The sequence below is a fragment of the Aythya marila genome (genome assembly GCF_965140915.1).
Source record: "Aythya marila genome assembly, contig: HAP1_HAP1_SCAFFOLD_61, whole genome shotgun sequence".
Taxonomy (NCBI): Eukaryota; Metazoa; Chordata; class Aves; order Anseriformes; family Anatidae; genus Aythya; species Aythya marila.
In genome coordinates this window covers 148,953-164,036 of record NW_028137784.1, presented here as the reverse complement: position 1 = coordinate 164,036, position 15,084 = coordinate 148,953, and the positions used below count along the sequence as shown (strand labels likewise).

Here is a 15,084-nt window from a genome sequence, read left to right as displayed (position 1 = left end):
GGCTATAGGTACAGCTACAGGCACATCCCTGGCTATAGGCACAAGCCTGGCTATAAGCACACCTATAGGTCCAGCTATGGGTACAACTATAGGTACATCTACAAGCACGTTCCTGGCTATAAGCATGGCTATAGGTACATCCTGACCTATAGGTACACCTACGGGCATGTCCATAGGCACGTCCCTATAGGATGCACTCCTATAGGTACATCCATAGGTACAGCTAAAGCCACATCCATGGGCACAGCTATAGGCACATCCATAGGCATGTCCCTGGCTATAGGTATGGCTATTAGGTACCTCTATAGGTACACCTATAAGTATCTCTATAGGCGCATCCCTGGCTATAGGTACACCTACAGGTACACCTATAGGAACATCCCTAGCGATAGGTACCTCTAAAGGCCCATCCCTGCCTATAGGTAACCCCTCTAGGCTCACCTCTGGCTACAGGTACGGCTATAGGTACCCCTATAGGCACCCTATAGGTACCCCTATAGGCCCATCCCTGGCTATAGGTACAGCTATAGGTAACCACTATAGGTAACCCCTATAGGTAACCCCTCTAGGCTCACCTCTGGCTATAGGTACCCCTATAGGCCCCCTATAGGTACCCCTATAGGCCCATCCCTGGCTATAAGCTCGGCTACAGCCCCCAACCCCCGCCCCCGCCCCAGCCAATCACCGCGCAGCGCCGCGGTCAGAGCCGCAGCTGCCATGGAGACAGCAGGGGGGCGGGGCCAGGCCGAAGCCACGCCCACGCGGGGAGGGGGCGAGGGGGGGAGGGGCCGGGGGGGGCCGGAGATGGGGAGGGGAGGGGCGGTGGGAGGGGGGAGGGAGGGGAATGGGGACGGGGGGATATAGGGACGGGGATACAGGGACGGGGATATAGGGACGGGGATATAGGGACGGGGATATAGGGACGGGGATATAGGGATGGGGATATAGGGACGGGGATATAGGGGCAGAGGGATATGTTGGGGGGGAATATACAGACAGGGATCTAGGGATATGGGATTATAGGGACAAGGGGATATGGGGATGGGCATATAGGGACAGGGGGATATGGGGATGGGGATATAGGGACAGGGGGATATGGAGATGCGGGTATATGGGGATAGGGATATAGAGACAGGTGGAATTGGGGATGGGGGATATAGAGATGGGGATATAGGGACAGAGATATAGGGACAGGGGGAATATGGGGACGCAGGTATATGGGCATGGGAGGATATGGGGACAGGGGTTATAGGGATGGGGATATAGGGACAGGGATATAGGTACGGAGGGATATGGGGACGGGGGGACATAGGGATGGGGAGATAGGGACAGGGAGATAGGGACGGGGGGTATGGGGATGGGGGGATATGGGTACAGGGGGATATGGGCACTGGAGGATATAGGGACGGGGGATACAGGGGCGGGGGATATAGGGACAGAGATATATGGACAGGGGGTATGGTGATGAGGGGATATGGTAACGGGGGGATATGGGGACGGGGGGATATAGGGACAGGGGTCATAGGAACAGGTGATATAGGGATGGGGGAATATAGGGACGGGGATATAGGGACACGGACATAGGGACGGGGATATAAGGACAGGGGGATATGGGGAGAGGTGTCTAGGGAGATGGAGATGGGATATAGGGACAGGGAGATATAGGGATGGGGATATAAGGACAGGGATATAGGGATGGGGGGATATGAGGACAGGGATATAGGGACAGGAGGATATGGGGATGGGGGATATATGGATGGGGATATAGGGACAGGGGTATAGAAAGGGGGGATATGGGGACAGTGGGATATAGGGATGGGGATATAGGGAGATGGAAAAGGGGCATATAGGAACAGGGTGATATAGGGACAGGGATATAGGGACAGGAGGGTATAGGGACAGTGGGATATAGGGATGGGGGGTTATACAGACAAGGATATGGGGACAGGGGGTATAGGGACTGGGGGATGGGGACAGGGGGTTATGGAGATGGGGGGATAAGGAGATGCGGAGATATGGGGATGGGAGGATATACGGAAGGGGGATATAGGGCCAGGGGTTATAGGGATGGAGGATATAGGTACAAGGGGGTATGGAGATGGGGGGATATGGGGACAGGGGATATAGGAGTGGGGATATAGGGACAGGGATATAGGGACAAGGGAATATGGGTGTGAGGGGCTAGGGGGATATAGGGGTGGGGATATAGGGACAGGGATATAGGGATGGGGATAAAGGGGCAATGGGATAAGGGGAAGGGGGAGATATAGAGAAGGGGATATAGGGACAGGGATATAGGGGCAGAGGGATATGGTGATTGGGGGAAATGGGGACAGGATATGGGGCCAGGGGATATAGAGACAGGGGATATAGGGATGCAGGTTATTGGGACAGGGATATAGGGACAGGGATATGGGGACAGGGGGATATGGGGATGAGGAAATGGGGACAAGGATATAGAGATATAGGGATATGGGGACAGGGGAATATAGGGAACGGGGGATATGGGGATGGGGGGTTATACAGACTATGATGTGGGGACAGGGATATAGGGACAGGGGGATATGGGGATGGGGATATAGGGAAAGGGATATAGGGACAGGTGTATAGCAACAGGGGGGTATGGGGATGGGGGATATATAGACAGGGGTATATGGAAATGGGAGGATATAGGGACGGGGGATATAGGGTCAGAGAGATATAAGGACAGGGGTATATGGACAGGGGGATATAGGGACGCTGGCTATAGGGACAGGGGTGTATAGGGATGGGGGGATATGGGAACGGGGGGATATGGGGATAGGAGGATATAGGGATGGGGATATAGAGACGGGGATATGCGGATGGGGGATATATGCATGGGGATATAGGGACAGGGGTACATGGTGATTGGTGGATATGGGGACAGGGGGTATAGGGACAGGGGGATATAGGACGGGGGATATAGGGATGCAGGATATCAGGACATGGATATAGGGACAGGGATTTGGGGACAGGGGAATATAGGGAGAGGGGATATAGGGACAGGTATAGAAGGACAGGAGGATATGGGGACGGGATATATGGATGGGGATATAGGGACAGGTGTATAAGGACAGTGGGGTATGGGGATGGGGGGATATGAAGACAGGGATATGGGGACGGGAGGATATAGGGGTAGGGGATATAGGGACGGAGTATATAGGGTGAGAGGGATAGAGGGACAGGGATATATGGACAGGGGATATGAGGACGCTGGCTGTAAGGAAAGGAGGGTACGGGGACGGGGATATGGGGATGGGGGGATACAGGGATGGGGGATATAGGGGTGGGGGAGTATAGGGACAGGGGGATAGGGATATGGAGATGGGGGATATAGGGGCAGGGGTGTATGGGGACAGGGATATAGGGACAGGTGTATAAGGAGATGGAGAAGGTGGATATAGGGACAGGGGGATATGGGGATGGGGGATATAGGGGTGGGGATATAGGGACAGGGGGGATATTGTGATGGGGATATAGGGACAGGTATATAGGGATGGGGGGATATGGCAAAGGGGTGATATAGGGATAGAGGTATAGGGACAGGGATATAGGGAAGTGGAGATGGGGGATATGGGAACGGGGGCTATAGGGATGGGATATAGGGACAGGGATGTATGGATGGGGGCATATGGGGACAGGTATATAGGGACAGGGGTGTATGGGGACGCTGGGATATAGGGACATGGATATAGGGATATGGGGATATAGGGACAGGGGGATATTAGTTTGGGGAGGATATAGGGATGGGCATATAGGGACAGGTATATAGGGATATAAGGTTGTGGTGACAGGGGGCTATAGGGATGGGGATATAGTGACGGGGTATAGGGACAGAGGAATACGGAATTCAGTGGATATAGGGGTAGTGGGATATGGGTATGTGGGGATATAGCGATGGGGATATAGGGAGAGGGATATAGGAACGGGGATATAGGGACAGAGGTATATGGGGATGGGGGGATATAGGGATGGCATTATGGGGACGCGGGATATAGGGACAGGGATGTAGGGATAGCAATAAAGGGATGGGGGATAAGGGAATGGATATAGGGACAGGGAGATACGGGGATGGGGTGATATGGGCACGGGGGGATATAGAGACAAGGGTATGGCAACAGGGATATAGGGTCAGGGGGATATGGGGACAGGGATATAGGGATACAGGGATATGTGGATTGGGTATAAAGGGACAGGGATATAGGGACGCAGAATATGGGACAGGGGATATGGTGACAGGGGGTATGGGCATGGGGGGATGGCGGTATATAGAGATGGGTATATAGGGATATGGGTACAGGGGAATATAGGGACAAGGTTATGGGGACAGGTGGACATGGGGACGGGGATATAGGACCAGGAGGATATGGGGATGGGGGTATAGAGGGATGGGGATATAGAGGCAGAGATATAGGGATATAGGGATATGGGGACTGGGGGATATAGGGACAGGGGATATAGGTATAGGGATATAGGGACAGGGGTATATTTGGACAGGGGGATATGGGGACAGAGTGATATAGGGATAAGAATATGGATAAAGGGGATATGGAGACGAGGGGATATAGGGATGGGGGGATATTGGGACACAGACATGGGGATATGAGGATATAGGGACAGTAGGATATGGGGATGAGGATCCAGGGAAGGGGGTATATGGGGACAGGGTGATATAGGGATGGGGATATAGGGACAGGAATATAGGGACAGGGGGATATGGGAATGGTGGGGATTTCAGGACACGGATATAGGGAGAGGGATATAGGGATATTGGGACGGGGGCTATAGGGACAGGGATATAGGAACAGGGATATAGAGACAGAGGGATATGGGGATGGAGATATAGGGACAGGGGGATATGGGGACGGAGGATATTGGGATGAAGGATATAGGGGCCAGGAGATATTGGGTAGAGGGGGATAATAGGGACAGGGATATAGGGATATGGGGACAGGGGGATATGGGGGGACAACCCTGTTGTGTGTGGGGTTGCGTAAAGACTCCCCAAGGGAGTTCAGATGTACGCAAAGTCTTCTGTTTGGTGCTCGTAGGACTAGGCTCGTAGGGCATCCTAGAGTGCCCTCGGAGGCCTCTAGAGCATCCTAGAGGAAACTGGGGGTCACTGGGAGGCTTTCTGGGGCAGCTGGAGTGCACTGGGTGGCCCTGGTAGACCTGCAGAAAATTTAGAGTGAAGAGGAGCACAAGAGGCCTGCAGCGTGCCCGAGAGTGCACTAGAGAGCGCTGTGAGGCCTCCAGATGCCACTGGATTCCAGGAACAGTCCTTATTTTGCCTCTGTGTTTCAACAACACGCTCGTAGGACACCGTCGAGTGCCCTGGGGGGCTTCTAGGGCACCCTAGACGACAGAGGGTTTCACTGGGAGGCTTTCCGTTGGAGCTAGGTGGTGCTGGTTGGCTCTGGTAGAACTGTGGAGGATCTAGAGTGCAGTTAGGCTTAGTGTCAGGGTTAGGATAAGTTAGGCTTTGGGCTAGGGTTAGGATTAGGGTTAGGGTTAAGGTTAGGGCTATTGTTCGGGCTTGGGTTAGGGTTAGTGTCAGATTTAGCTTTAGGTTTAGGGTTAGCTGCACAGGGCTAGCTCTGGACGTTTAGGGTTAGTTGTATTGTAAGGGTGGGGTTGGGTTAGGGTTAGAGTTGTTAGTGTTTGGAAAGAGAGAGAAAGCGCAGAGTCCTGTTGTGTGGTGTTGGTTAAAAACTGCCCACAGTAATTCTGGTGTAGGCAAAAGCTTGCATTGGGAGCACTTTTTGATGTGAGAAAGTGGCGCCGTACATGTTATTTAGGGTCCTAATTAGGGTTCGACTCACTGTTCCAGTTAACCACAGAGTCACAGAATATCATGAGTTGGAAGTGACCCATAAGGATCATCAAGTCCAACTGCTGGCACCGCACAGGTCTACCCAAAAGTTTAGACCATGTGACTAAGTGCACAGTCCAATCACTTCTTCAATTCAGACAGGCTTGGTGCAGTGACTACTGATTCAAAGATCGAAGCTGAAATTCCTTGAAGTGGTATATTCTTTATTGCAGCGCTGGATGCACGGGGGATCTCTCCACCTATCGTGCATACCCAAAGCGGAAAGCAGTCTTGAATTTATACAATCAATCTATCAATATTCTACAAGCGCCTATACATATTCATTACCTATCCCTGCCTTCCCTCGCTTCTCACGCTAATTAGCCTTTTGGCACCTTGCGCCTGTGTAGAGCCTCCCAAGAATTGTGGGCAGGGGTCTTTGGGACGTGGGCAGGGGTCTTTGGGAGGAAGACCCCGAGTCTTTCTCACAGTGTACTTTTCACCTTTGGTCAGGAATCTGCTGAATTGGCATGTTTCTTAATTGCAAGAGCTGGTTGTTGCTAATTCTTCCATTTGTTGTATCTTTATAATGAATTCCAAGGTCCAGTTTTGAGATTTATAGTCCTTACGTTTGTTTCTCTGTCCGTCTGCCGCTTCCTTATCATGAGTTCCAGTGTCTTGTTTCGAGATATACAGTCCATGTCTGGGGATTGTCCTTGCCTCCCCAATACCTCCTTAATCACTACTTCACTGGGAAGCCTGTTCCAGAGGGTGGTTCTTCACCACCCTCTTGGTGAAGAACCTCTTCCTGATGTCCAGCCAAAACTTCCCCTGCCTCAGCTTAACACCTTTCCCACGGGTCCTATCACTGGTGATTACGGAGAATAGGTCACCTGCCTCTCCACTCCGCCTCGCAAGGAAGTTGTAGACTGCGATGAGGTCCCCCCTCAGCCTCCTCTTCTCCAGGCTGCACAGGCCCAGTGCCCTCAGCCGCTCCTCATATGTCTTCCCCTCTAGGCCTTTCCACCCTCATCCGAGTCCACAACTCCTCCAAGTTTGGTTTCGTCGGCAAATTTCCTCAAAACACCTTCTAGTCCTACATCCAAATCATTTATAAAAGCATTGAAGAGGACTGGCCCTAAAATGGAGCCTTGAGGGACCCCACTAGTGACCATCCGCCAGCCAGATGTGGCCCCATTTACCACAACCCTTTGAGCCCTGCCCGTCAGCCAGCTGCTCACCCATCGATGTTTTTGTTAAGTTGTATGCTGGGCATTTTGTCCAGTAGGATCCTACGGGAAACCGTGTCAAAAGCTTTGCTGAACTCCAAAAAGATCACATCAGCTGGTTTCCCTTGATCAACTAGATGGGTGACTTTATCATAAAAGGAAATCAAATTTGTTAGGCAGCACCTACCCCTCATGAACCCATGGTGGCTGGGACCAATGACTGCATTGTCCCCCAGGTGCGCTTCAATAACTTCAAGGATCATCTTCTCCATAATTTTACCAGGCACTGACGTGAGACTGACAGGCCTGTAATTGCTAGGGTCTTCTTTCTTATTACACTTCTTGAAAATTGGCACGACATTTGCCAGCTTCCAGTGTACTGGGACCTCTCCAGATTCCCAAGATCGTTGAGAAATAATTGAGAGAGGTCCCGCAATGACGTCAGCCAGCTCTTTAAGCACCCTGGGATGAATTCAAGCCGGACCCATGGAGTTGCACGGATCCATGTGGAGCAGTAAATCCCGCACACATTCAGGGGCGGTTGGGAGTCCCAGCTCAGGGCACCCTGGGTCCCAAAGCCCATCATCAATGTTGAAGATGGAGGCGAAGAAGGCATTAAATGTGTCTGCTTTGCCTATGTCATTTTCTTCTGTGAGGAGACCTTCCCCAACAAGTAGCTTGTTTTCTTTGGTTCTCCTTTTTTGATGGATACCCATCAATGCTTTCTTTGGTTCTCCTTTTTCTGTTCACGTATCTAAAAAAAACTTTTTTATTGTCTCCCACAGACATGGCCAGCTTCAACTCTAGTTGGGCTTTGGCCACACCAATTTTCTCCCTACAAACAAGGAGCAGCTGAGGGAGCTGGGCTTGTTCAGCCTAGAGAAGAGAATGCTCAGGGGATGACCTTATCACTCTCAACAGGTACCTTAAAGAAGGCTGTAGCGAGGTGGGGGTTGGTGTGTGCTCCCACATGCCTGGTGACAGGATGAGGGGGAATGGGCTTAAGTTGCGCCAGGGGAGTTTTAGGTTGGATGTTAGGAAGAACTTCTTTACTGAAAGAGTTGGAATGGGCTGCCCAGGGAAGTGGTTGAGTCACCATCTCTGGAGGTCTTTAAAAGATGTTTAGATGTAGAGCTTAGGGATATGGTTTAGTGGAGGACTTGTTAGTGTTAGGTCAGAGGTTGGACTTGATGATCTTGAGGTCTCTTCCAACCTAGAAATTCTGTGATTCTGTGAAACCCTAATAGCATCCCTGTATTCCTTCCTCGTCGCCTGACCCTCCTTCCAGCAGTCGTACACTTTCTTTTTTCACCTAAGCTCCAGTAGAAGATCCCTGGTCAGCCAGGCCGGCCTTCTGCCCCGCCTGCCTGACTTCCGATATTTTGGAATTGCCTGATCTTGTGCTTTTAGGAGGCAGTGCTTAAAGACTGACCAGTACTGATGGACGCCGATGCCTTCAAAAGCAGTTTTGCAGGGGACCTTGCTGACTACTTCCCTGAGCAGCCTGAAGTCTGCTTTCCCCATATCTAGGGCCGAAGTTTGGTGGCAGTTTTCCTTCTGTAACCATGAATTTTAAACCTTACCACTTCATGGTCACCAGTTGGCCACCAATGGCCACCACTTGCCACGTCTCCCACAAGCCCCTCTCTGTTCTCCAGCAATAGATCTAGGAGGGCACCTTTCCTAGTTGGCTCCCTTTGCACCTGCACCAAGAGGTTATCATCTAGGTGCTCTATGAACCTCCTGGACTTGCTCGTGTCAGCTGTGTGGTGATCCCAATTGACGTCTGGCAAGTGGAAATCCCCCATAAGGACAAGGGGAGTTGATCTCGAGGCATCTCTTAGTTCCGCAAAGAACAATTCATCGGCGTTGTCGTCCTGGCCAGGTGGTCTGTAATAGACTCCCACAACGATATCCCCTTTATTTGTTCATCCCTTAATCCTTACCCAGAAGCTCTCAACTTTGCCATTGCCCACTTGAAGTCCACACAGTCCAGCCCATGCTTCACATAGATCGCCACCCCGCCACCTTGCCTACCCCGCCTGTCCCTCCTGAAGGGCCTGTAACCATCTATTGCAACACACCAGCCACAGGACTCATCCACCCTGGTTTTGCTTATGCCAATGATGTCGTAGCTGTGCGACTGGGCCAAGACTTCTAGCTCATCCATTTGATTCCTCATAGTGCCTGCGTTTGTGTAGAAGCAGTTCAAATGTGCCTCCCTACAGGCAGCGCCTTGTGGAGCTGACCGCAGGACCTCACTAGCACACCGTCCCTCTGATTCTAGCGCACCATCCCTCAGCTCATCAGCGGCGTGCCTGGTTTTATCCCCTTCCTCCTTCGACTCTAGTTTAAAGCCCTATCTATCAGCCCTGTCAACTCCTGAGCAAAAATCCTTACCCCTCTCTGAGTGTGGTGGTTTTGCTTGGGTGGGCAGCCAAGCTTCACCACGACCGCTCTCTCACTCCCCCTCCTCAAAGAGGAACAGGGAAAAAATACGATGAAAAGGGCTCAAGGGTTGAGATAAGGACGAGAAGATCGCACAGTAATTATCGTGACGGACAAAACAGACTCAGCATAGGGAGATAGTAAGATTTATTGCTTATTACTAACAAGCTAGAGAAGTGAGGAACAAAGCAGAGAAGCCAAAAGCACCTTCTCCCCCATCTACCCTCCTCCACCTTCTCCCCCCCGAGCAGCGCAGGGGAACGAAGGAACGGGGGTTATGGTCAGTCTACAGCGCTTCTTCTCTGCCGCTCCTTCTCGGTCACTCTCGTCCCTTGTGCTGTGGGATCCCTCCCACGGGATGCAGTCCTTGCTGAACTGATCCGACGTGGGCTTCCCACAGGCAGCAGCTCTTCCAGAACTGCTCCAGGTATGGGTCCGTAGCACGGGGTCCATCCCTCAGGAGCAAACTGCTCCAACCTGGGTCCCCCACGGGCAGCAGCTCCTGCCAGGTCACCTGCTCCTGCGTGGTCTCCTCTCCATGGGCTACAGGTGTGGCCCGGAATCTGCTCCGGCAGTGGTCTTCCACAGGCCGCAGCCTCCATCGGTGCAGGTCCACCTGCTCCACCGTGGTCTCCTCCACGCGCTGCAGCGTGGAACCCTGCTCCACTGTGGTGCTCCATGAGGCTGCAAGGAGACAACCTGCTTCACCAGGCTCCTCACCACAGGCCGCAGGGGACTTCTGCTCCGGCGCCTGGAGCACCTCTCCCCCTCCTTCTACACGGACCATGGCACCTGCAAGGCTGTTCCTCACTCCTCTCACTCTCCCAGCTGCTGTGTGGCATAGTGGTTTTTTTTTCCTGTCTTAAATATGCTCTCACAGAGGCACAAAACATCATGACTTACTGGCTCAGCTCTGGTCAGCAGAGGGGCCCTTAGCAAACGTGGGGCAGCTTCTAGATCCTTCTCACAAAAGCCACTCCTATGGCCCCGTGCTTACAAAACCTTGCCACGTAAACCCACTATAGAGAGGCACATCTCATCTGGTGGTAACAGGCCAGTGTCACATAGACCCTCCCATGATCAACAAGCCCAAAGTTCTACCAGTTGCACCAGTCCCGAAGCTACGTGTTAACGTGGAGTCTGCTTGTCAGCATCGATCCCCCCTATCGGAAGGACAGAGACAAACACAACCTGTGCCCCTGATCCTTTAAGTAGTCGTCCCAAAGCCATAAAGCCCCCTTTTTAAATAAGCGTTAGTAACAAAATCTTGAACAAGGTGGGGGTAAATTAACTTGGCTACAGCATTAAAGATGAGCTTTGCGCAGTGGTCAGTTGCTGGCTGGCTTGAGGCGCGTGGCTGAGGGTCTCTAACCAAGTGTATGACTGATTCGGGCACGTGGACAGCGCATGTGGTTACGGGGAAAGTATATGTAGCAGAGAAAAATGGCAATAAACGCCTTCTGCTCAAGAGGCACCAGGAGACCATGTCTTTCATCCCTTCAGGTCTGCCGCCTTCCAACTCAGGATATTCTATGATTCCAAGTGTGGAACCCAGCATTTGGCCTTCAATGCCACGCAGCTGGATGCGGCCCGTTGATCCAGCCTGTCCAGATCCCTCTGCACAGCCTTCCTGCCTGCCCTCAAGCGGGTCAACGCTCCTGCCCAGCTTGGTGTCGCCCACGAACTTACAGCACCCGGTGGGGCCCATCCAGCCACTGGCAGCCATTGTGACCTCCCTTGGTGACACCCCAGAGGTCCACCTTATATGACTGCAGCTGTGGCTCGTACCCTCAGTGTCGGTGCAAGGCAGTGACGGACAGGGCAGGAGCACAGGGCCTTCGAGGAGTCCCCGAGCATAGCCCATGCCTGTCCGAAGGAGCCGCCGTTTTCTCTTTGAGAAGTCTCCCACTCCAGAGGCTCCTTCTGAATCTGATGAGGAGGGAGCCATGCCCCCCAGGCAGCCCAGGCTGGCCTGGCAGGAGACCTGGTCTTCTAGGGGCAGCAACCAGCCAGCAGAGGACAGCTTGCTGGCAGAGGACAGAACCACAGTAGAAGCCATTTGGCTGGCAGAAGACAGCAGCCCGGTAGAGGCCATTTTGCTGGCAGAGGGCAGCAGCCCAGTAGAGGACAGCAGCCCGGCACAGGACAGCAGCCCGGCACAGGACAGCAGCCCGGCACAGGACAGCTTAGTGGCTGAGGACAGCAGTTCTACAGAGGACAGCAAGAAGGAGTCGCAGTTGCTGGATCCCAGTGAGTCTTAGGGATGCGGCGGGGAGGGTTGGGGACAGTGATATCTCAGCTTGACTCCAGGACTCCTTTCCTGGTGAAAGCGGCGCTTGGGCTGACGGGGCCGAGCTTTCTCTGTCTGTTCTGACAGAACCCCGGTAGAGGACATTTTGCTGGCAGAGGACAGCAGCCCAGCAGAGGACAGCTTGCTGGCAAAGGGCAGCAGCCCGGTAGAGGACAGCAGCCTGGCAGATGACAGAAGACCGGCAGAGGACAGCTTAGTGGTAGAGGACAGAGGTTTGACAGAGGACAGCAAGAAGGAGTCGCAGTTTCTGGATACCAGTGAGTCGTGAGTCCTCTCTGTACCCCTCCCTGCCACTGTAGGGGTGGACAAAAACACAACCTGAACTCCCACTCCATCCACAACCCGTCCCAGTCCCCTAAAGTCCAGCTTGATAGTCTTCAGGCTTCTATCTTCAATATTATCACTGCCAGCCTGGACTATCAAAAGAGGATAGTAATCAGAGGGGCAAACCAGGTTGGGAAGATTTCTGGCAATGTCCCTGACCCTAGCCCCAGGGAGGCAGCAGACTTCCCTACGGGTAGGGTCAGGCTGACAAATAGGGCCCTCTGTTCCCCTCACAAGGAAGTTGCCTTCTCAGGGGAACAGAGGGAACTTCTCAGGGTCCTCGGTGGCCTCCAAGTTAGCTCAGCGTCATGGCACCGAGTCACTTTGAAGGAGCTGCTGGAATAATGAGACAACAACCTAGTTCTATTAAAATATATATTGCTCTTTTGAGGACTGCTGCGGGGCTAGCAGCACCACAGCAGTGGAAATCTCCGTCCTGACGTTGCGTTATGCCTTGACGTCAGGATCAGGGTGGTTTGAACTGCCAGGGAACGGACCATGGGTTCCGGGTCGCTGTCTGAAGGCTGGAGGGCTGCCAAAGAAAGAAGAGCAGAGATGAAAACCCACTCCTTGCAGAGATCCCCAGGCATCCCCTGCAGACCATGCCAGCCCCACTCGACTCTTCCCCAGGCCAGGAGGAGCAGGAGGGACAAAGGGATCCGTTGAAAGCTGCTGCTCAGCAATGTCCCAAATGCACCCACCAGTCCTTCCCCACCCGTGCACCACAGGTCAAGTGGGGCACCTTCACAAGCTGGTTCCCTCACCACCTGCCTCCATCCCTTGGGAGGATTCACACACTCCAGGAATGTCCTGGACTCTTTCCTCTCGCTATTGTGCTTCCCCATGAGAGCAAGGGCTAGCAATCATGACCCTGCTCCTAGCTGCTTGTAGGCTGTTTCATCTCCCTCTTCGTCCTGGTTGCGTGCTCTACAACAGGCTCCCACCTTCTGTCAGCCTTACTGCCCTTTCCCCTGACTCTTCCTCAGGGACACTCAACCCTTTCAGCGGCACTGCCCAGCTCCAGGCTGGGAGGCCATTCCCTGACACCACAGGCCACCCCGTCTCCTCTCCCTCGTTCCTATGCCTGCATTGCTCCTCCGCCCTCCTCAGCATTTCCCTGGAGCAGGGCAAGGCACGGGGGCCTCTGCCGCTGTCCCCCCAGCCCTAGCACACCCCCCACTGCCCTCACTCACCGCTGAGGATTTCATTCAGCTTCTCCTCGCTCTGGTCCTTGCAGTAGCGCGCAGCAAGACCTAGACACAGAGATCCCATCAGAGCCCCGCTCCCCAGCACGCTCCCAGCAGCGCAGCCCCTGGCCTGGCCAGCCAGGCTGTGCCCCCTCCTGCACCCTGGAGCAAGGGCCCAGTCGGGGGGCTCTGGGGGCAACAGGGCTGGGCCTCACTGCCAGGGCAGTGCCTGGGGCTGCCAAAGGCTGCCCCAAGAGGGACCCAGGGGCTGGGCTCACCAATGAATCTGACGGCCTCAAGTCGCAAGTTGGTCTGAGTGTCCTGCAGGTAGGGCTGGCTCTGCTGCAGGTATTCTTCTACTCTGCCTCTGTCCTGCTGCAGCTGGAGAGAGAGAGAACGCAAGGTCACGGGGCTTGCACAGCCTCTCCAGGGTCTCCTCCAGCATCCTGGGGGCAGGGAGGGCAGAGGGGCCTGCAGAAGAGCCCCCTGGGGCTCTGTGCTGGAAGGAAGGGAGCGAGGATGCGGCTGCAGGCAGCGGGCTCTGGCCAGGCACGTTTGCCCAGCTGGGGCAAACCAAGTTGGGTCCTTACCAAGCACTCCCCGATCCTCCACGTCTGTTCTGTTATGGCCAAGCGCTTGAGCTCTTTCCGTCGCAGAAACTCTGCAGCCGTGGCGAGAGCTTCCCCAGAGGCCTGCGGAGCAGCAGAGGTTGGGAATTAGCACCACAGCCTTGGGAAGGAGACCCTCTGTCCCCTGCTCAGCTCTGAGATCTGTACCTTTGCTACCCTCTCACTCTGGTCTTTCATACGAAAGAAGAGTGGGAGGAGGCTCCTTTGCACGCTCCTCTTCATTTCCTTCTTCCTTTGCTGCAGCACAGCCTCCGTCACGGCTTGGAAGAGGCAGATGGAGTGCTCCCGCACCTGGCTGGACTTCTGGCAGGGAGGAGGACAGGAGGAATTTCAGCATTAGCGTGGCTCATGTGAAGGGAGCTCACAGAACTGTGAGATGCTTCAGCGCTGGATCCTTCCCAGAGGAGCTGCTCGGGGCAGCTGCAAGGCCTGGTGCCCGTGAAGGGCAACGCAATCGGTTGCCATCGCAGGCTGCCCGCCAGCCACCCCACTTTCGCCACCAGCAGCACCAGCCATGCCCAAGCAGAGCTCCCCAGCGCCTGGGCTGACGAGGAGACTGGGAAGGCCCTGCCTGAGTGCTGCCCACAGGGCCGGGCTGAAGGGCAGCCCTCGTTACAGGGGGCCCAGCTGCGGGCTCGGGCTCCCGCAGCACACTTACGTGGTCAAAGAGTGGCAGGAGCTTCTCAGCCAGCCGCAGAGCCGGGCCACTGGCCTTCCTCCTCTCCACATGAGCCATCACGTTTCTCAGCACAAGCAGGGCCTTCAGCACATCTGTGTTGCTGTCCTGCAGGGCCTCCACGATGTCTGGCAGCAGGACCTGAAGTTTTCTTGCCTGTAGGAAAGACACCATTTCCCTTCCGTGAGGCAGTGAGAGACCACCCTGGGCAAAGGGCTCTGGTTCCTGAGCACCAGCCTCCTGCCTTGCTTCCTGGCAGCGGGGAGGGACGGGAGGGCAGAAGAGCAAAGGCCCAGGCTGCCAACATGGCTTTGCTTGACGATGGCCCACTCACCTTCTCAGGGCTCTCTGACACGGTGCAGAGCCCTTTCAGAACCATCAAGCGCATCGCTGGGCTTGGGTGCTTCAGGTAGCTCTGGAGGTGCACTGGGTTACCAAACTCCTCCT

The 15,084-nt window shown here is 54.2% G+C and overlaps 1 protein-coding gene across 1 annotated transcript; it reads right to left on the bottom strand.

The window, feature by feature from the left end:
* Nucleotides 1-12,549: 12,549 nt before the first annotated feature.
* Nucleotides 12,550-14,283, bottom strand: LOC309890518 (maestro heat-like repeat-containing protein family member 7; the record flags this gene model as incomplete). Its single annotated transcript, XM_082784945.1, has 5 exons — nucleotides 14,109-14,283; nucleotides 13,923-14,024; nucleotides 13,611-13,713; nucleotides 13,339-13,398; nucleotides 12,550-12,677 (listed from the first exon to the last, which is right to left on the bottom strand). Exons 1-5 carry the CDS (start codon nucleotides 14,181-14,183, stop codon nucleotides 12,550-12,552), a joined length of 468 nt encoding a protein of 155 aa, XP_082641071.1. The 5' UTR covers nucleotides 14,184-14,283.
* Nucleotides 14,284-15,084: the final 801 nt, after the last annotated feature.